The sequence below is a fragment of the Cervus elaphus genome, chromosome 20, assembly GCF_910594005.1.
Source record: "Cervus elaphus chromosome 20, mCerEla1.1, whole genome shotgun sequence".
Taxonomy (NCBI): domain Eukaryota; kingdom Metazoa; phylum Chordata; class Mammalia; order Artiodactyla; family Cervidae; genus Cervus; species Cervus elaphus.
This window is the reverse complement of record NC_057834.1, coordinates 24,008,611-24,030,308: the sequence shown is the minus strand read 5'-3', so window position 1 is coordinate 24,030,308 and position 21,698 is coordinate 24,008,611. Positions and strand designations below refer to the sequence as shown.

General features: G+C 42.7%; 1 protein-coding gene across 6 annotated transcripts in view; it reads left to right on the top strand.

Moving 5' to 3' along the window:
- ILDR2 (immunoglobulin like domain containing receptor 2) overlaps nucleotides 1-21,698 on the top strand; it is a 65,936-nt gene that overhangs the window by 33,698 nt on the left and 10,540 nt on the right. For 2 of the 6 annotated variants that reach the window (XR_006335756.1, XM_043877375.1), the window contains exons 4-7: nucleotides 8,727-8,783; nucleotides 11,834-11,980; nucleotides 13,027-13,203; nucleotides 21,508-21,621. Coding sequence is in view for 5 of the 6 variants with exons in the window: in XM_043877375.1 (XP_043733310.1) it covers nucleotides 8,727-8,783; nucleotides 11,834-11,980; nucleotides 13,027-13,203; nucleotides 21,508-21,621 (495 nt within the window). In the remaining variant the exon portion in view is untranslated. The remainder of the gene's footprint in view (nucleotides 1-8,726; nucleotides 8,784-11,833; nucleotides 11,981-13,026; nucleotides 13,204-21,507; nucleotides 21,622-21,698) is intronic. The other 4 variants (XM_043877376.1, XM_043877377.1, XM_043877378.1 and 1 more) reach the window with 4 other exon arrangements.

The window sequence follows — 21,698 nt, the reverse complement described above, 5'->3', positions numbered from 1 at the left end:
CAGCAGTTTTGGCATCACATGGACGAAAGGAAGTACTGTTTTCCCTTTTCATAAGTTCCAGTGCATAACATAATGTGTCTTATTATTACTTATTAATGTGTCTTATAATTACTTAATCAAGTAATTAAGTAGCAGATCTAAAAATCTGAAAACAAGTTTGTCCTACATCTAGAACTTCTGTACCTTCCATTGTACTTCAAAGGCTTAGAACAGAACTTGGATTTAAGTTTTAAGACTAGAGACAAAAACCAATTTGGGGAGCATATTGAATCTCTCGGTAATAATTGCCTTGAAAATACCTTAGCCTGGTGGCTTTCAACTTGTCGGGCTGGGGTAGGGTGGTGCTTCACTTCCCTGAGATGGCAAGATGGCATTAGGGGATATTTCAGTGACCTGAAGATCTTCCTGACATTGACCCCTGAGTTCAGGGCTGCTAAATATTCTCAGTACATAGCATAGTGCTGAATGAATGGGCAGTTCCTTCAGATTCTCTTTATGAGCCCATTTCCATCTGGGATGGATAAAAGGCACTGTGGTGAGCAGTAAATCAGAAGTCTAGCGTAGAAAACTGGGGATTTGCTGCTGGGAGAACGTCAAGGTCCTAATGGGTAAGGTGTCTCCTGGTGCCAGGCTCTTGGGGATGCCGCACATACACAGTCCCTGCCCCAGAGAGGTTTCCATCCTGCTAGTGGAGAAACCTGTAAAGGAATCACTGCAGCCAAGATGTGTTCCCATGAAGGTGTGTACAGTGGTCATCAGGAGCATGGAGGAGGATGTACCCTCTCAGAGCAGTATTCTTAGAGGACTGTCAGAACATATTTCAGAGTTTTGTAGACTGTGTGTGGTATGGATTTGAGAGAAGCAGAAGTTCATTAGCTAGTTATCTTAGTAAAGAAGGTAAGTACGTCCTGCATTGAGGACCTGACCAGCCAAGAAAAAGGGATTAGAACCTTGGGGAGATGTTACCAGGACATGGTCTGTTGTAAATATACAAAAATAATGCCATGGGTAGGAGAAGAGTGGGAAACCAGGCAAGGATTGTGTCTCTGAGGGAAGGCCTCATGACTAGCGGGAACCTGATGTCAAAAATGCCCCCCAAAAGCTGATGAAAACATGGAATTTGGCAGGAAGATAGTCCTTTGACCTTGGTAAGTCATATGGCACAGAAGCAGATAAGCAAAGCTGAGTTCTTAACCTCACACTGTTGGACAAGCTGCGTGGGCAAGTGTGTGACTTTCAAGCATAGGGATCGTGTCTTCTTCTCTGTGTCTCCACCTGGCACAATACACATTTCTTTATTGATTGAATGAATGAATTGGAGACATTCCAAAAATGAGCTTGTTCTCAGGAGAATGTACCAAGAGTTTAGTTGGGGATAACTTCAAGCTGTCAGTGGCAGAAAACAGCTGAAATGGGAAATTATACAGTTAAAATCTGTAAGTTATTTTATTCACAATGATTGTTTTCTGCCCTCATCATTCAACCCAAAATATGTGACTGTTTTGGGCTGTGAGGTTTCTGATGGTACGGTATGGTATGAGACTGGCACATGGATATGTGCATTACAAACTATCAGTATGCTTGATTCATTTGGTCTATTCATGTGGAAGTGTCTTTAAAATGATGGATTCTGCAAGGTTAAGGGAAAACTGAGTGCTTACATGAAAACTATTTTCTACTCATAACTTGAGCTGGGTTTGAAAAGAGTAAAGGTGGCCTTCTATTTGCGGGGTCTGTTCTCTGTCCTTTTCTTAGACATTAAAGTAACTTCTAATTGCCACTCTTTAACTGAATCCTAGAAGAATGACAGTGATTCACAAGTGTTAGTAAAGTGCGGTGGAAATCTGGAATGTATTTACTGCAGTTGTTCAGACTCTCAAAGATCAAACCCTCATTGGATGTGATAGGATAGAAGAGAATGGGAAGAAAAGTTAGAGCATTTCTAACTGACAACAGCATTTCTTAGAAATTGTTAAGCAAGAAGCTGAAAGCAAAATGACTTTCAGAAATATAGGATTTCAGTATTAATCCACTTTTTAAAATGCCTTTAGCTCCAGGAAAATATAGGTCATGGTATAAAAGCCAGAGAGCTTTTCTCTCTCTCCCCCTCTTCTCCCTACTGTTGACATACCATGGTGGTATTACCAGCTATCCCCAAACTCCTACTATGTTCTGAATTTTGAAGACATTTAATTTTACCCACTTTACTGCCAAATTCTGTCACTGACACCACCCTGGGGCTAACACTGCATGGGTGCATTATGGGACGGCTTTATCGTCTTCTGAAACTTCAGCTTTTGGCTGTTGCTTCAGGGAGAATGAGAAGCCCGATGCATGTCTCTCTGTTGGAGTGACAAGTTTTGTGAACCTCCTGTCCATATTTCTTATTGTAAGTTTTTTTAATTACACATATAAAAAAGTCTAAAAAATGAAAGCCCCTTCATTGTTCTTCCATGATGCCCATTCCAGCTCCCCAGAAATAAGGGCTAACAATTTGGTGTGTCAAACTGTTGCTTTCAGATTTCAATTTGAACTTAGTGCCTAGAGCTTATATTCACTAACATTCTGTGTGTAGAAGTAGTGTCAGAACACCATCAAGATGTTGTTTTAAACAGTCTCTGGGGAAACCCAGCTTTTGTGTTTTATCCCTCATAATTATATCTGTGTTGATAGCTCAGTTGGTAAAGAATCTGCCTGCAATGCAGGAGACCCCGGGTCCATTCCTGGGTCAGGAAGATGCACTGGAGAAGGGATAGGCTACCCACTCCAGTATTTTTGGGCTTCCCTTGTAGCTCAGCTGGTAAAGAATCCGCCTGCAATGTGGGAGACCTGGGTTCCATTCCTGGGTCAGGAAGATGCACTGGAGAAGGGAAAGGCTACCCACTCCAGTAGCTGGCCTGGGGAATTCCATGGACTTTGTAGTCCATGGGGTCGCAAAGAGTCGGACACGTCAGAGTGGCTTTCACTTTCACTTTCATATATATCCCTCAGTGATTGCAAGCACATGATCTCTAGGTTTTATAGCCCCCAAACATATTTTGTATGTCTTGCCCAATGATTTTTAACAATCTATGAATCAGTTGCCAACATCTGAAAATCAGGATTTTTTACATAAAAATCTGAGGTCTGGCTAATCTTGAAAAATAGGAAGATTTGCAACCTTGAAGACACATCTCTGTGAGGTAACAATTGTCTAGAGGTGGGCAGGAGCGGCCCCTACAGACACAATATGCTGTATGCCGTACCCTTAACTGCTGTTGGTTGTATTACAGAAGGGCATCTGCACTTGTTTGCATTACCTACTGGTCCATATAAATGTACAGAGTTGAGCTTGCATCTCTAATCACTAAGTATCAGATTTGAGAGCAGAGAATGTTATGGATAGGGTGACCATATAAATAATTGTCCAAATTAGAAGACTTTGAAATTAAAAAGGGGTGTTCTTAATAATTATACCAGGCATAAACCAGGACTATCCTAGACAAACCAAGATGTATGGTCTCCCTGTATATGGATCTCTTCCTTCAACTACTTCATTTGACTAATGAGAAAACTGGATCCTAGAAAGAGGAAGGAATTTGCCTGTTAACCATCAGCAAGTAAACTCATGGCAAAGTTGCCTTCATTACCCTGATTCCCAGTCCCCTGCTTTCTCCAGTAGAACATGCTCTATATAATAGGTGTGAGCACCATAGCCTCCTTCAATTTTTTATAGTTAATGATTTTATATTTATAGTTAATGATTATCACGTAGCTAATTTTCTGTGAGAAACTGTATACAAATCAATAGCTTGTATCATCGGTAACATTTCTATTATGAATGTAATTAATGATTTGGGCTACAGCACATAAAAGGATGTTTAAAACATTGGTAGGCTTGAGAACTAGAGAGTAAACACAATAAATGTCTCATTTTACTAGACACAATAAGAGATATATTTAGAAGTGCTAATTGTGCATATTAAAAAAAAAAAAAAAAACTCTTAAGTAAGTACCTGATAACTGTCTTGATAAAAAGCAAAGTATATTGACTTTTTGATCATTGGCTATTGCCTGGTAATTAATACTAATTATTCCTTTAAGAGATGTCTAACATCCTAAATTCCCAAATCCTTGACTACCTGTCTATTACCTTGTTGATTTCCAAGAAATATTTGTCCACAGAACACTCCATATGAGACCAATGGATGCTCTTAATCACTTGCTTGGACTTTAGCCCCGTATCTGTGTCTCTCATAGGAAACTGGACTGGACCACATGTAAACTTTATGGTTACCTCTCAGCCTTCCATGAAGGCTGAGGTCAAAGGCTAGTCAGAGAACTCTCCTTCAAGATGCCATTTTCCAGTGACCTACTTGGCCCCAACTTGTCTTTCCAAGAGACCTTGCAAGCAGCAGACTGCTCTTACCATGTCAGCTGCACAAGAAGGAAACCCTTCTTGCCAAAACCTAAAGCAGAGCTAACCTAGGGGCCTACTCTGTGCTTCATTTTCCTTGTAATGCACTCTGGTCCTGACTAACTTTTCAAATGTGGGACCATGCAGGAGACATGGCCGGGATACATTTCACTACACTGGCCTTGTACAGTTGAGGAGAGCCAAGAAAAATAAAGTGAGCAGAGTCTTCTCACCTGACTCCCTTACACCTTACCTCTGCTACAACATCTTCCTCTAGTCCTGGAAGAGCTCCTCTTTTCTTTGACTTTTGTCAGAGCTGCTTTTCTGTGGAGTGATTTGATAGAGGAGAGGATCAATGACCAACTATGTCCTTTAGACTCAAAATATAAGCCACATACATGGGTAACTTTTTCTTTAACACACCTCAACAGGAAAAGTTGTCTTCTAAGCGAGCCAAAGAGACCAGACGCCTGGAGTTGTGCTTTGTAATAGTGATGTGTGGTCACTGAGCCTTTGAAGCCTTAATATTTTGGCTACATTGATACAAGTGAAAATATTATGAAGCTAATTTCATCTTTTTTTAAAATTTAAACAACATACCTTTTTATTTACAACAAAGCCAATTGAAAGAGCTACAAAAGGAAATCTTTGAAACAAAACACAAATTTACCGAGATAGAACTTATTTTCAGCAAACATATTTTTCTATAATATAACTGTTTACAAAGGTTTTCATATGAATTGTTTCATCCCTCCTCCCCTAGAACTGTGTGTACAGTATGCAATCCTTTCCCTAAATGATGGGGGGTAGAGTGGATAGAATGTACAGATGCATACATACAGGATGCTTCTATAGGCATGAGACATCTCTAAAAGGATTCACAGAAACTCATAACAATGGTCACCTCTAGAGATGGGTCCTGAGAAGCTGGGCTCAGAAGTGAGAAGCCTCCTTGGCACTGCATGCCATTTTATACCTTTTAAATGTTGAATTCCATGAATACAGTTTTAATTTTAACAAAAATGGGATCATACTATACACTGTAGTATAATCTCTATGTTATATGATGTTACAAGCATCTTTCCTCAACATTCCATCATGTATAGATTCTACATCTTAGCTTTATGGCTCTAACAATTCTGTTAGTAAAGATATAACAACTATGTGTCCTCCCACCAAACTAGTCTAATCATTTGAATTCTCACTGGCAATTCCGTCAGGCTTCCTTCGATATATCCTGAATTATATACTTACTTTGTGCTGGGCCCTGGTGGCTGAGATGGTGAAGAATCTGACTGCAGTGCAGGAGACCCAGGTTCAATCTCTGGGTTAGGAAGATTCCCCTGGAGAAGATAATGGCCGTCCATTCCAGTATTATTGCCTGGAGAATTCCCTGGACAGAGGAGCCTGGTGGGCTATAGTTCATGGAGATGCAGATTTAGACACAACTGAGCAACTAACGCTTTAACCTTTCACTTTGTGCCAGGCACTATATTATATATATACATGTATACATATATATATAATATATAATAAATGTACCACTCATTGAGTCCTATCAACAATTCTATGAGACAGGTACCATGAATATGCCCATTTTATAAAATCTAAAACACAAAACTGAGGCTTAGAAAGATTAAATAACTTGTCTAAGGTCATAAGGTCACATATTCTAAAATCCATGCTCTTTTAACTTCTTTTCATCCTAGATTGAACCCATTCAATCTAGGAGAGACAAGTCTCTGAGACTGAGTTTGTTAGTTCCTTAATTGATCTCAAAGCAGCAGCGTTGCTTGCATACATTTTTATGTGGTCTCAACAGTGAGGAAAAGAGTGGTGAACCAGGCACTCCACCACACAAGATAAGTCCACAACACTAATAATCCTTCTCTGCCACAGCTGATGAAAATTATGCATAGCACATTTTACTTTACAAATTACAAACGTCTCTAAAGTATATGTGCTTGTGAAAAACATATCAAACAGTCCATTCAGTTAATACACAAACAGTAATTACAATATTAAAAATTTTAAAACATACCTATGTACAAAGTTGGGGCTTCCCAGGTGGCACTAGTGATAAATAGCCAACCTGATGGCAGGTTTGATCCCTGAATCAGGAAGATCTCCTGGAAAAGGGAATGGAAACCCACCCCAGGATTCTTGCCTGGAGAATTCCAAGGACAGAGGAGCCTGGCAGGCTACACTCCACAGAGTCTCAAAGAGTTGGACACAACTGAAGTGACTTAGTATGCACCTGTGTACAAAGTTAGTTGTTCCATCAGTAGGGTCAATGATCCATGTAGGATTGCCAGTTAAGACACCTTTTTTTCCCCAACTGCCACAGATTACTCACCAATGAAACTGTGAGATGTATCAGTTCAGTTCAGTCGCTCAGTCATGTCCAGCTCTTTGCGACCCCATGGACTGCAGCACGCCAGGCTTCCCTGTCCATCACCAACTCCTGGAGCTTGCTCAAACTCATGTCCATCGAGTCGGTGACGCCATCCAACCATCTCATCCTCTGTCGTCCCTTTCTCCTCCTGCCTTCAATCTTTCCCAGCATCAGGGTCTTTTCCAGTGAGTCAGTTCTTTGCATCAGGTGACCAAAGTACTGGAGTTTCAGCTTCAGCATCAGTCCTTCCAATGAATATTTAGGACTGATTTCCTTTAGAATGGACTAGTTGGATCTCCTTGCAGTCCAACGGACTCTCCGGAGTCTCTCCGACACCACAGATACTTTTCCTTTATGGAAGAGATAAGCATTTTTTCAACTTTATGATCAGTGTATGTTTGTGTTAGTTGCTCAGTCATGTCTGACTCTTTGCAACCACATGGACTGTAGCCTGCTAGGCTCCTCTGTCCATGGGATTTTCCAGGCAAGAATGCTGGGGTAGATTGTCATTTCCTCCTCCAGGGCATCTTCCCAACCCAGTAATCAAAGTTGGGTCTCCTGCATTGGCAGGCAGACTCTTTACCATTTGAGTCACCAGGGAAGCCAGTAGCAGTTACCAAATCAACTGGAGAGCTTTTAATCATAGCATTAATTTCATTTCTTAGAGCTTCATGAACCACCTCTCCAGCTTGTCTTGCTAGGGTTACTGCATAACCAATGCATTCGTGCCAAGGGTCAGCCATCTCCTCTTGCAGGAGGACGTGAGGCCGGGACCCCGGCAGGATCCAATGCTGAGGTCTTCCAGAGGGAGAACTAATTTCAACTTAAGGGGAAAAAAAAAAGTGCTCTTTTAATGCTATTACCAGAAATGCTAAAATTGCCAGTTACTCACATTAATTTCTGCTGGACAGAGCTATTCTATAGCATATGTCATGCCCATAAATGAAGTCAGATTCAGTTGCAGGCTTAAGAACCATAGTGACCTTTGCCGTCACAAGTCTGAAATGAGTAGAGTTTGCTAGTAGTTACCTAATAGAACTTGTTTACTCACAAGGCTGCATGTGATAGGACCTGGTAGGGACAGAAGTTCTATCATGGCCTTTACATTTACCTGGATATGAGAACATGGTGGAAGCATTGGGCCCTTCTCTCTGGATAAATCAGGCCAGTTTTTAAAAGACTGATCGCCTTCCCCACATCTCCCAGGGTGCTGTTTCTTGCACAGCTCTTTGCTTCCCAGAGCCCCGAGTCTGACAGCACCCGGAGGCTTCTGTGCCATGTCACGCAGAAGGCACTTGGTCCCACACCACGCCAGCTGTGGGCGCCATATGGAAAAGCCGTCCCATATACACTGTACAGAGTGTTTCTGAGGCCAGAAGGAATGTGGAAGAATGTGTAATTGATCTAGCTGTATCTTTTCCTTCCCTTTGAAAATTTTAATCATTGACATAGCTTTAGTCTATAAATAGAATCATGTAGGGAGATAATTCTGAGTCAAAACCAAATATGTACTTTTGTTTTTATATGGACATGGGGCTGTATATGGATGTATGAAGACATAGGTTGACTATTTAGATAACAGATGTGTTTGACTTTCCAATAAAATGTGTGGATGTATAGATGAATGGAGATGGTATGTGTCAAGCAGGATTTTTTGTATTTGAAGCAAAGATTTCCTCCTTCTATAATAGTTGGAAAGAAAGTTCTGTTTCTGCTTCTGCCTGGTTTAGGTGCAGATTTCTCCTAGATGGCTGCTAAGGATTGATGGAGAAGGTCATTGTCTTGACTGAGCCCAGCCTTGGGAATGTGCCTTTCATCACTCAAAGAGCAGGAATCAGTGGCCCCATGTAGGGATGGTACAAGCTAAAGCCAGGCTTCAGGCTGTATTTGCCTTTGGAGTAACCGCTTTTCTTCTTTTCCTTCCACCTCTTCTAGGCAGAACAGGGCTGCTTGCTGATCTCTTGCCCAGTTTTGCTGTGGAGATTATGCCAGGTATTCAGTCATTTAACTCTGTATTTGCTTAATTTGCTACCCCTCCATCTGTCTTGCTTCTGCATTAGTTACTAATTGCTCCTTTAACTTATTTGCACATTTGTCTATATGTGTCTGTGGTATTTTCCAGGATGAACTAAGCCCATTGGAAGAGTCTTGAAACTGTATTCCTTCTGTTACTAGGCCCTAAAAGAATAATGGTGATTAAAAATAGGCTGAGATGGGGCCCCAGTCCTTGTATGTCGGGTATGCAGGCCCTTTGACAGTCTCAGTATCTTAGTTGCACCCAGTTGCTATAAGTATCTTTAATGGAGTTGTTATTTATCTGCATTCCTTGTTCCCTAAGTTTCATGTTTGAAAGTGAAAGTGAAAGTCGCTCAGTCATGTCCAAGTCTTTGCGACCCCATGGACTATAGAGTCCATGGAATTCTCTAGGCCAGAATACTGGAGTGGGTAGCCTTTCCCTTCTCCAGGGGATCTTCCCAACCCAGGGATCAAACCCAGGTCTCCTGCATTGCAGGCAGATTCTTTACCAGCTGAGCCACAGGGAAGCCCAAGAATACTGGAATGGGTAGCCTATCCCTTCTCCAGCGCATCTTCCCGACCCAGGTATCGAACTGGAATCTCCTGCATTGCAGGCGGATTCTTTACCAACTGAGCTATCAGGGAAGCCCAAGTTTAATATTTACCCATTCATTATTGTACAACCATGTTACTTGGAATTGCCTTTTATAACTTCACCAAAACATTTTTTCAAACTTTATGAAAGCTATGTACCCCTCCTACCTTGAAAAGTACACATTTACAGGTCTATATTGCTTTCTATACAATCTATATTGCTTTGTATACAATAACAAAGCAATCACAAAGCAATAACAAAGCAATTTAGGACTTTTTGACCTCCTAAATCCCTGGGGTCCACGGACCCTATGTGAAGGACACCTGCACCAAATGCACACCTCTGTCTTTTTCTGTAGCTTCTTTTGAACATATCAGCTAGACAAGCCAGCAATAGTTTGATGCTGCACTATAGCCCATCATGGAAGGAGCTCAGAGAGAAACAAGAATGAACTACGGGAGAGGACATATCCAAACACAGAAAGTAGAAAAGGGTGAGATTCAGTTTTGCTTTGGAGGGCTTCTGCCAAAGGGTTAAGAGCTGACTAATAATTGAGAGCAACAGAAAGATATAAAATAATCCTGGCGATTGTTTTAGACTTGATTCAAGTTCTAAGAAATATCCAGAGTCCTCACAATTGAGCTTCACTCTTCTGTGAAATCTCCAGATGCTTTCCCATTAGCGGGTTAACTCAAACACAGACATTCTTCTTACTGATGTTGATCCCAAGATCACAAATAGATATTTCTTTGTGATCCACCTTATCCAGAGTTCAGTCAATTTGTACTTATTTTTTCATCAGAATAAAACCCACAGTGTTACACTGCATTGCTTCAAACTACATGTTGTATCTACAAGTCCCAAGGAAAAGTTATTGTCTTTCTCATATCTGGTCCTGGTCCTCTGAATTTCCCTCCCTTCTGACTCCAAGAATCCTTTCATGGCTAACATTTTTTGTTTCTCCAGGGCAACCTGCCAGTCTTTAATCCTTGACTGCCTGACCCAAGTTGTAGCTACCATACCACACAGCTCTTCTAGTCCTCAGGGCCCATATCTATCTCAGGTCACATTGTGTTATTATGTTAGTGCAAAGGCAAGGCCAAAGCCTTCAACTATCTACTGTCCTCAGCAAGAAGCTCTTCCAGAACATTCTGGCCTTCTCACTTCCGCCCTGAAGAGAGGATGACCTGGTTAATTTGAGTGTATTTCTATTGGGTGAGTGAAGAGGGACACTTAGGAAATCGAAGTTGTGTGTTTTCTCTGAGAAAATTATGTTCTAAGCAAAGGTCAAATAACTTTATCATTATCACAAAACCCTTTATCTAACCAAAATGTCATATTCTCAAGCTCTAAATGAATGTCCTATTTTGTTGAAGAAATATTTAATAACTAAAATTCAAACAAAATAATGTATACTTGACATTGGTTGCAAAGGGATTTTTGGTAGATGGTTTTCAATCAAAATGAATCGCTTTAATCTTTTGCTTTGAAAGGAAATCATGGCTCATTCCAGTCCATCCCAGGCCCCCAGCAGGACATTAGGTCTTATAGCCAAGTCCCAAAAGCATGACATCAAGTCACTCGAGGGCCACAGTCATTTTTATCTAAGCCAGATAAAATTTGTTTCCTTTCTCTTTATCTGTTGGATGGGCAAATGAATTAAATTTATATTCAGTCTCTGGCCGAGCTGTGAAAATAGCTGATGTTAAAAACATGGTCAGATATACACATTAGCCTTGCTGGTCATCACAGCCTGAACCACTTTAGTCCGTGGCTTTGCTGGCTACGTAGCGCGGTCAGCCTGCCTGTGGTCAAACCATTCTTAGGGGACAGGGACAGCATTTCTCTATCAGAGCCTATGTCTCTAGTTTTTTCTAGGAAATGGTTTTAATCTCAGTTCAGATGCTGAGCACAGGAAAGGCGTCAAGAGGCAGTCAGCAGAGAAAGCAGATGGCTACATAAGGGACCTGGACCGCCTAGAGGTGTTCTGATTTAGACCACATAGACATGGAGAACTTTTTCTCAGGACTTACACTATTAAGGGATAAGATTAATTTGACTACAAAAGATACATATTCAGGGAAATCACCACTTTATAGCTCAGCAAGCAAAGTCCCCTGTCCCCAGCCAGGGATTTCTCTGCTCTTGTCCCCTACCTATTCTGACACCAGTCAGTAAGGTAAGCCCTCTCCCTGGGAAGGGGCCCTGAAACTGCTCCTAGTGTTTTATAGTGGACATGATGTGTGCTCAGTATGACCTGGGTAACCGTCCCTGCCCTCCACGCCCCAGCCCAGCCCTGGGAGGGCCTGCACCTCTCCGAGTCAGAGCCCCTCCTGAGTCTGGGGGCTCTGTGTCCCGTTACACGCTCCCTCTCCCAGGGAGGCCCCGGCGGGGCCGCCGCGAGTGCGGGTCTCTCTGTGCATCCCTGCAGAGTGGGTGTTTGTCGGCCTGGTGGTCCTGGGAGTCGTCCTGTCCTTCGTCCTGGTGGGGATCTGCTGGTGCCAGTGCTGTCCTCACAGCTGCTGCTGCTACGTCCGCTGCCCATGCTGCCCCGACTCCTGCTGCTGCCCTCGGGCCTGTGAGTGAGAAACGCCGCCTTCCACCAGACAGCTCTGTGCCCTGAGCGCCTCGTCCGCCACCTGTCCTTCCGCCCCAGAACGCATCATCCCAGACTGCCCTCTGCTGGGAGCCCCTGACTTCCTGCGATGCCCATGCCCGTTTGCCTTCTCACACACAGGCACCTCTCCATGCCTTTGATCCACACTTACATCCCTGCATTTGGAGTTCTCTTAACACTACTGATGAAAGGAAGAGCAGGTTCAGGATGGTGAGGTTGTGGGGTAAGGCTTCTGCCCTCTCCTTGGGCATCCAAACTAGAGAACACTTTCCCTGGCCATGCCTCTCACGTGCAGAGAACTCTTCTTTTTACCAGCAGCATGTGCAAAGTACAGCCTTTGGGTCCCCTCCAGCCACAGAGGAGTCTTATTTACTCCTATGACAAAATGGTCCACAAAGGAACTCGTCCTCATTTGGGGGTTCACAATTTTACCTCCCTGGCAGCCCCTATAGGCATTAAGTTTGGCACCCCTGCCGTAAACATCTTGAAGGAGAGAGACACAATGTTGTATCTTTAGTATCCTTAGGAACACTGCGGATTCTGTGAGGCATCAGGTTATCTGCTCTGCTTTTGAACTCAAAGAGCAGGGCCATGTGTCAGCGCATGGCTGGCTTCACCTCTCTAGAAGAGGTTTGGATCCTCTGGGCAGTCCAAGGGCTAGGCCTCCTACAGAGGCTGAGGCAGCCCACATTCAGGGTGGTTGAGTGGGCTGCTGCTGCCCCAGGGGAGGCTGCTGTGACAGCTCCCAGCACCACTGAATTACTCAGTTGCCAGGTACCACTAAACACTATAATCCCTTATGTCACTGCTGGAGGAGTCCAAGAGGGTTGGGGAGAGTGCTTCCAATGAATCAAGTCAGGCCTAGTAGAACACACACATACATACGTGAGCCCGCGCCCGCACACACATCCAGGAGCTCCCTTAAGCACATCTTCAGGGATTCTTGATGTGAGGGTTGTGGAGGGTGGAACGATGTAATCTCTCTTGCTCTTCATCTCCCTCCACAGTGTATGAAGCAGGGAAAGCAGCAAAGGCCGGGTACCCTCCCTCTGTCTCCGGTGTCCCTGGCCCTTACTCCATCCCCTCTGTCCCCGTGGGAGGAGCCCCCTCATCTGGCATGCTGATGGACAAGCCGCATCCACCTCCTCTGGCACCAAGTGACTCCACTGGAGGAAGCCACAGTGGTAAATGCAGTTCCAGACTGTCCTGCCCATGCTCCTGTTGGGCTTCCGCTCTGACTCCTTGCTGATAAGAACCGTCAGCTCAGTGATGCTTCTGTGGAAAATGAGTATCTCCATTCTGGAAATGGGATCCTGACAGCTGGATCAGATATCTCCTGAAATGCATGTCAAGCTTGCCAAGGGCTATAGGACATAGTTGCCCCTTGCTTTCTTCCTGGGCCCCACAATAACTAAAATCATAAGAAAGAGAGACAGTGTTGATCATTGTCTCTGAATGTTGATCCCTGAATGTTGATCATTCAGTTAATAAATAGTTATCTCTTCCATGTCTAGTGCTCAGGACTTTACCGGGTCCTCTGAGGAACACCCAGAAGTGTAGGACATGGTTTGTCTAACCAGCAGTATGGCCCAGCCAGGCAAAGAGAATGGACCTTTCCTAGACAATTAGGTGCTACAGTGTATGTACTGGGAGTTCAAAGAAGAAAGAGCTGGAATGCATACAAAGTCGTCAGGGAGGAGGTGAGATTAGACCCAGGCTTAGAGGTGTGAGAAGGATTAGGAAAGCAGAGACACTCACAGGCCAACATAGTGGAAACCCAGAGCTAAAAGAACAGTGTGTGTGCTTGACCAGCTTGTTGGTCTGGCTGGCAGACCATGGAAGAATATGGTGGAGCTAGATTAGGCAGGGTCTTGGAGCCCCTCCAGAAGAGCCTGGGTTGGTGCCATAGTAACTGAGAACCCCTGCAGCCAGGCTCCTGAGTGGCGAGGTGACATGCTGACAAAGTGCTGAGTAGGACAGAGGAGAACCGGAGACCTTGAGCCGAGGTGTGATTGATAGGTTTCAGGTGGGACATTATGATGCAGACAGAGGGAGCTGAGTGGTAAATGTGAGAGACGCTTTGACAGAGCAAGCAATCGGATGTTGGAAATCTTTAGGATGAGCCCAAGTTGTCTAGTGGTGTATATCCTAGACAGAGAAGAAATACCTGGTAAGGAGAGTTTATTTGGATGATGATTAGCGCCACTGAGGGCATGATAAATTTGTTGTTATAGGCAAGGGTAGAAGCGTATAGGGCCGTTAAAATGGAGCTTTCCTGGAGGCATCTGAACAGGACTATACAGAGTACTAACAGTCAGAACTGTGTACGGAATATGTTTAGGAGGTGACTTTTAAATCCCTAGATGTAAATGAGCCACAGGGCTGGTGAAACAGAGGTTTCTCCCCTGGAGGGCTCTGGACAGACTTCAGTGGGAAGCGGGGGAGAATGTCTAGTTTGTTTAGTGACCTGTCAGTGCTCCACCATGGAAGGGGTGGGAATCCTCAGTGAGTAATTGGTACTTGTGTTTTTTCTCTCTCAGAAACTATTAGTAGAATTCTGATGTATGAGATCGGGAATGAGTCATAGACTGAGAAGTAAAAGTTAATCATCAAGGACACACAGGGCATTAGAGAAATAAAAACAATACAGTCCATTTTCCCAGAGGATGCAGAGGGCAAAAGAGGCATTAATAGGACTTGTCTCTGCCTTTTTCTCCCAATCTTCTTTCTCTTTCCTTCCCACCAGGACCCTTCCCCCTTAGTTTTTATTGAGTAGTAATAAAATGACTATTATTTTTAGGAAGGCAAATACTTCTCTCCTGTTTTCAACTTTTTTCCAGTTCCTGCTTGTTGCAGTTCAATCATTTTGACTCCATCCTGCCATGCTAACCAACTGTAGTTAGAAGTGGCTTAAAAAAAATAGGAAAAAAATATGAGTTCACATAGTGAGAAATTCCAAGGTAAGGTGGTTCTGGGGTTGGTTAATGGAAGAGTTCAAGTGGCATCACTGAGAGACCTGCTTCTTTCCATCTTTCATTCAGCATCCTGAGTGCATCCTCTGTTCTCCTGGACTAGTTCCCCTCCAGATCCCATGATGACTGCCATAGTCTCAGATACTATATGCATTCAGAGATGGAAAAGATACGCTTCTTCCTTGTGCTTCTTTGCCCAAGAGGGAGGAAAGCTTTTCCAAAAGTCTCCTTCCCTTCCAGCAGACTTCTACATGTCATTTTATTGGCAAGAATTATGTCCTGTCTCCATTCCTAAACCATATTGAGTTGGACCCACCAAGACTCATCTCTCAGGCCAAAACACCTATTCACCTCAGAAATGAACAGTCAGAATTCTGTTAGCCAGGAAAAAGGGGAGGATGCACAACTAGCTTTGACCACAGCTAGTCTGGCTCATGTTACCTGGCTTACTGAGTCAGAAGTGAATTCTTCATGATCCCTACCAGGCACATTTCTGTACTCATTGTCCCATGGACAGAATTACTGATGGCATTTAGCTATTTCTCCTTTAAGAAAGGTGGCTTAAGCCAGCATTCCATGTAGATTGTTTTTCAAAGAATGTTAGAAGTGTTAAGAAATGCTGATTTAAAAGATGTAAATTTAGCCTATTTTATATTTTTATGCTACTTCAATTTTAGGGTAATCATCTAGCAGCAGTAATTTTTCAGATTACATTTGTACACAATACTCTTTGAATGTTCTGTATAGTTGAAAAGGCATCTTTGATGAGCTATATATAGTATAGCCAGTTAGTTACCAAATGGGGGAGAGAGAAAAGGAATCCTGACTCCTCCTCCCATTCTTCATAGCAGCTATTTATTACCTCTTTACAAAAAAAAAAAAAAAAAAAAAGGACTGTATCCTTCTGCCCTGCTCTGGGTCCATTGCTTTGTCAAGGTTCTCTTTTTATTGAATCTCCAAATCCCACCCCATTCCCACCTCATGTGTCTGGCCTTTCCTTCTTTAGTGATTTCTTCCTGTCAGCATTCAATACATGCTCAGATCTCTCGCATAAAAACACAACAATTTGCAAAACCCCTTAGTCCTCTAACGCTGTGTCCCTGTCCACTTTCCCCTCTTCACAGATAAACTTCTTGATAGAGTTTTGAATATTTAATGTCTCCTTTTCCTCTCCTCAGCTAACTTCTGTCTTGCTGTCACTTTTACCTCTCCAAAGACCAGCTCTTGCCAAGACTGCCTTATCGCTAAATCTAATGGATGCTTCTCAAAGCTTGCCCCCCTTGACTTCTCAACAGCATTTGCCACCCCTGATGATACATTCATATTCTTTGCCCTCCTCAACACTGTATTTTGTAGCTTTCCCTAGCCATGTCGCTATATGCTGGCTGTTCTTCTCTGCACATCCCCTAGATGTTGGTGTCTCTGTTTTGTCCAAGGTCCTCTCCCTGGGAAATCTTACCTTGTGCATGGCCTCAGTCATCATCTGTATGCTGATGACTGCCAGTCTTTATGTGCATCCTCTCTCCTGTTCCTCAGTCCCACATATCCAACTGCCTTCTGGACATTTCTACCTGAATGTCTTTCAAGCATTTCCAATTCAACCTCTATCTAGGAAAGGGAATTCATCTGCTGTTTCTCAACCTCAGACCAACTCCAGCATTTCTTATTTCAGCGGATGGCACTGTTATCCACCTAGTAGCCCAAACCAGAAGCAGGGACTTGATCCTTATCCCTTCCTGTTCCTCACTTCTCTCATCCAGTTGGTCACCAAGTCCTTCAGATAGGCTCTCAAAATAACTTCGAATTGGACCATCTCTACTCAACTATTCTAGTCATTGCTGCCATCCTCTCTTCCCTTGCTTGAATCCATTTTATTTTCATATCTACCTGGTCTCCACTCATCCTTCTTACAAAAGAACTGAATAGGCAAGTAGGGTTTTAAAATGTCATTTTTCAAACTAATAAGGATATATGCCTACTGTATGTATACAGAGAATATGCAAATTTTAAGCATCACTTCTCCCACAGCTGAGCTGCTATCACCCTGGGGGTGGAATCTGGCAGCTGTTCCATTATCCATAAACAGTCTTCCTTAGCTTATTAAGGTAGGACAGGAAGAACAAGGCTATAAACCCATGGATATGTGCCTCAGACACTTTTGCAAGTTCTACAAATTGGATTTGGTGTTAAAGGGGAAATTAGCTGAAAAATAGTTGAATCTTAATTGGATCAGAATTATCAGCTCTAATCTTCTAACAATAAGAATTTTTTAAATTTGGCATCAAAATGAATATCCCAATATTCCTTCTCCAGTAAAAATCAAAGTTGGTGAGGCTAGTAAATTAGAGGAGCTGAAGTATGAAAACCACACCAACCAAAGGACTTGGACCAGGCTGAAATTCAAAACAGAAATAAGTCTTCCACTGACCCTGAACTGAAACATTACCAGGAAAAAAAGTCATTTTCCAAAAAATGCTGGTCTTTGGCCAATAAAGATATTGTAGGATATTTGTTATTAAATATTGTAGGATATTTCTTTTTAAAATATCACCACACCTCAGAGAGTTCTCTGATCTAAATTACAGATAAAAATCAGCCCGACACCGTTCTGTTTTCAAATCAAGAAAAATTTAATGAATGCCTACAAACTTTTTCTCAAGGAGTTTACAGTCCAGCAGAATGGTTTTGGGGGGCTTGTGAATGGAAATAAAATGAGTGAAAAATAGAAAGGAGCATGTGATAAGACTGATCTCTGATGTCAGCTCAGAGAAGGCAAAGGCTCATCTGCTTGGAGGGATCAAGAAAGGTTTTCTGATGTTTTCTCTGCTCCTGAGCATATATGTGATGCAGAGTCAGTTCCTACCACAAGGAGAGAATTAGTTATAGTGTGCTGCCCAATCAAATTTACAGCTTTTGATTAAAAAAAAAAATCTTTTCAAGGGAGAAGGGCCCAGCTTTCTAACTGCTGAAACCAGACGGACGATGCCTCTGGAGTCTACCAGTGCTCCACTCTGTCCTTTTTGACAAAGGAGACTGATTTAGATTTCTGAAATTATGAGCTGGTGTGACTGAGAATAAAAGCTGAAAGTACTGGGCCGGCCTAAAGGTTTGTTCAGGTTTTTCATAAGATGTTACAGGAAAATCCAAACAAACTTTTTGGCCAAGCCAATACATAGCACAGTAATGTCTCTGTATAATGCCAGTACTGAAAGGCAAAGCTGACATCTTCATCTGAGACTGTGAATGGTTACTATGACTTTTCAGAGGCACAATAACCTATGCAAACATGATCAGTCTGTGTCATAATTAGGAGCATAAATTGTTATAATGACACAGAAAGCAATCTAAGCTCCAATCCAAGTTGCAGTTAAGGGAGATTTCCAACTGTTGCTTGAGGTGGCGGCCTTCTCTCACCACCAGGGGACGGCTGGTACATCGTCCCATATAGCAGTACTCTTCCCCCTTTAAGTATTACTGAATGTCTGCCTTAACAGTGCTTCACATAGTAAGAACACCTAGATAAAGACACAGCTGCAGGTAGAGTAGACCCCTTCTTTAAGGCCTATAAACATGCTCCTTTTCTTAACTAAAAACGTTGTTGTTTACATTCCCTAACTTGTGTCCGACTCTTCTGCAACCCTATGGACTGTAGCCCGCCAGGCTCATTTGTCCATGGGGTTCTCCAAGCAAGAATACTGGAGTGGGTTGCCATTTCCTTCTCCAGGGGATCTTCCTGGACCAGGGATCAAATTTGCATCTCCTACACAGGCAGGTGGATTCTTTACCTCTGAGCCCCTAGGGAAGCAGACTAAAAATATAATCATCAATAAAAATAACAAAACTTGCCTAAACCTTGCTGCTCCCTCAAGCTACCATTCAAGGCTTCCCCTTCCTGTTCAAAATTCTCCAACAAACCCATTGCATGTCTCTTCTGCCTTACTTTGTAATTCCTTGTAATACAGTTTCTATTCCTGATTTTCCTTTCATTCATTCATTCATACAAACTCACATGTTTGGGGTGTCTGCAATGTGCTAGGCTCTATGCTAGGTGCTCAGGAATCATAGATACACAGAGAGAACTGGTCCTTGATCTCAGGAAGTTTACAATCTAGAGAGAGAAATTCTACTGTAAATAATCTTTCTTAAGAAAGCATTAACCTCACACCCATCCCCAGGCTGGCACCATTTCAGCTCAACTAAACATACTATGTTTGTTTATGAATATACTCTGTGTAGAGCACCATCCTGGGCTTTACACTGAGCTAGAATGATAAGCATTCTTTCTCCTCAAGAATCTTTCAGAAGATTAGACATTTATACAAATCATTTGAAACAAATAGGAATATATTAAGGGACGTATGATGAAAGTTCAAAGTAAATGATTTGTAATTTGGGGGTTGGATAGAGAGAGAAAAGAGAAAACTTTTCTAGCTAGAGAAAAAGAAAGCCTTTTGGATGAGATGTTGTTTGTGCTGTCCCTAATAATTACAAAGAATGCAAAGTGCTCCATTGAGTTGGTCTTTGTTGTCTTCTTTCTTTTTTTCCTTTTTTGGTTTATGTATTTGTCTTCTCTGACTTATAAGATTATTTAAAAGGTGAAAATTATTAGTTGTATTTTGTAGGCATGAAAACTGAGTCCTGGATAGGTCACCACTTATTTGAGGTCCTTGTGGCCCACAGGGTGCCCAGTTCCCCACTCCCCAGCCCTGTGTTTTATCCATCAGACACAAATGCCTCAGAACAGACATAGCATAGTTCCGTGGGATAATTGCATTTTAATTGAACTGTCTGTGCCTCTCTGTAGACGCCTCTGCAGAGATGGAAGGGTGCGGAGGATGATAAATAAAACCATTTCTGCTAATAATTGCTTCTGCATAAGGATTAAGGATCTAACCTCTGGGAGAAGGTGTCACTAAAAAGCGTGTGCTGAGATTCATTAATTTTTTAAGTAATTCCACAGTTGAAGCTGCATGTGGACTGCCCATCCTGTGCTTATATAGAAAACCAGTGCACCTGCAAATGGGTGTGTGGGCGTCTTCCCAGTTTTCAACACCAAGGCTGTGATTAGAGTCGGTGAAAGATGATATTTTAATCTTCCACATACATGCTTGTGTAGGGGGCTATGTCCACAGCAGGGGAACATAACCAGAGAGCAGAGAGCAGAACGCAGAACTTTCTCCAGAGACGCATGCAGTTGTTTGGTTTCTTTATGGTATTTTCCCTGCTCTGGGAATAGAGAATCTGCTTCCATCCCCATTGTATGGTCCTGGCTGGCCACATGGTAGGATAGTGCCTCGGATGCCCAAGGTCCACCTCTGGGTTCTTCCCTTTTGTCTTCCTTTTGTCTCTCTCTGCTGCTTCTGGCCCCAGACTCCAGACAGATAAGAAGCCCAGTGTGGTTGGGCTTCCTTCAGACTCCATTCCAGTCCCAGCACTGCCACTTATTGCTGAGCAAGTTATAAAACTTCTCTGAACCAAAGTTTCCTCGTCCGTGAAATGTGACTGCCAATAGCTAACTCCTTATGCAGTTTTGAGGACTCAGTGACCACGGAAGGCAGGCAGCACAGTGCCTGGCACGTTCCAGTGCCCGCAAGTGTTGTCTGTCACCCTTGCTGTTCTGTCCCCACCCCAGTCCTTTCTCTTTCTTGCTTTCTCTTTGTCTTATCTGTGAGTATTAGATCTGCCTGTGTCTGATCACCCTTGGGGCTAGTATTGCATTAGATTGATGCTTAAGTGATACCGGGCTTCAGCAGCCTTTGTCTCTGACACCATGAATGATGAGAATGTGGAGGATGGTATTCTCTCTCATGCTTTATTTCTGTTTTGTTGTTATTAAGCCCTGAAAATAGCACCTGCCTGTAACCACACTGCAGCAGGTTGACTTAATCATGTCTAAAATATGGTATTCCCTTTCCTAAGGGGAAAATGCTAAAGAAATAATAATGGAACCATAACTAGTAATCCATGTATTTTGCATTTTATTTTGTTCTAATGTGTGTAAAGCCTGCATATCTAATATTAGCTTGTATGCATCACCTAGTTATGGAATTTTTGTACAATCTCCCAGGCAACTACAAGTTTTTAGGCCACCTGTGTGACGGTCTCTGACGTTTGGGTATCTGTCTTAAAGCTACATGTGCTTCCACCAAGTGAAGGTATGATCCTCAGACTGTAGAGTGATCTGTATCCCTAGTCTAGAAAGTGGTCTTTTTTAGTGTGAGTATACTCCCCCAGACTTTGAGAAGATGATCTTTAAGTGGAGCAGTAAGAGGTCAGGAAGTAGGAAGGAGAGGTCAGGTTACTGGAACAGAATTTTTCGTTGATGTGCCAATCCTCCATTCTAATGGAGCCATCTGGTAAAGGGTATGGTTCCATATATAGAAGAATAGGTTACTATTTCTGGGTGATTTCAGAAAGAGCTGTTAAATCTGGGACCCATGTTTTGACCAGTAAGTTACATGGAAGTCACCTTTTCCTGACTTTTTTCAGCTTGCTATCTTGTTTGTTTCTCAACAGTTCGCAAAGGTTACCGGATCCAAGCTGATAAAGAGAGAGACTCCATGAAGGTCTTATACTATGTCGAGAAAGAGCTGGCTCAGTTTGATCCAGCCAGAAGGATGAGAAGCAGATGTGAGCATCTGTTAGTTTTATGTGATCTGTGCATCATGCTAAAAGGGATTTGGGGGTGACCATACATGGGGAGCCCT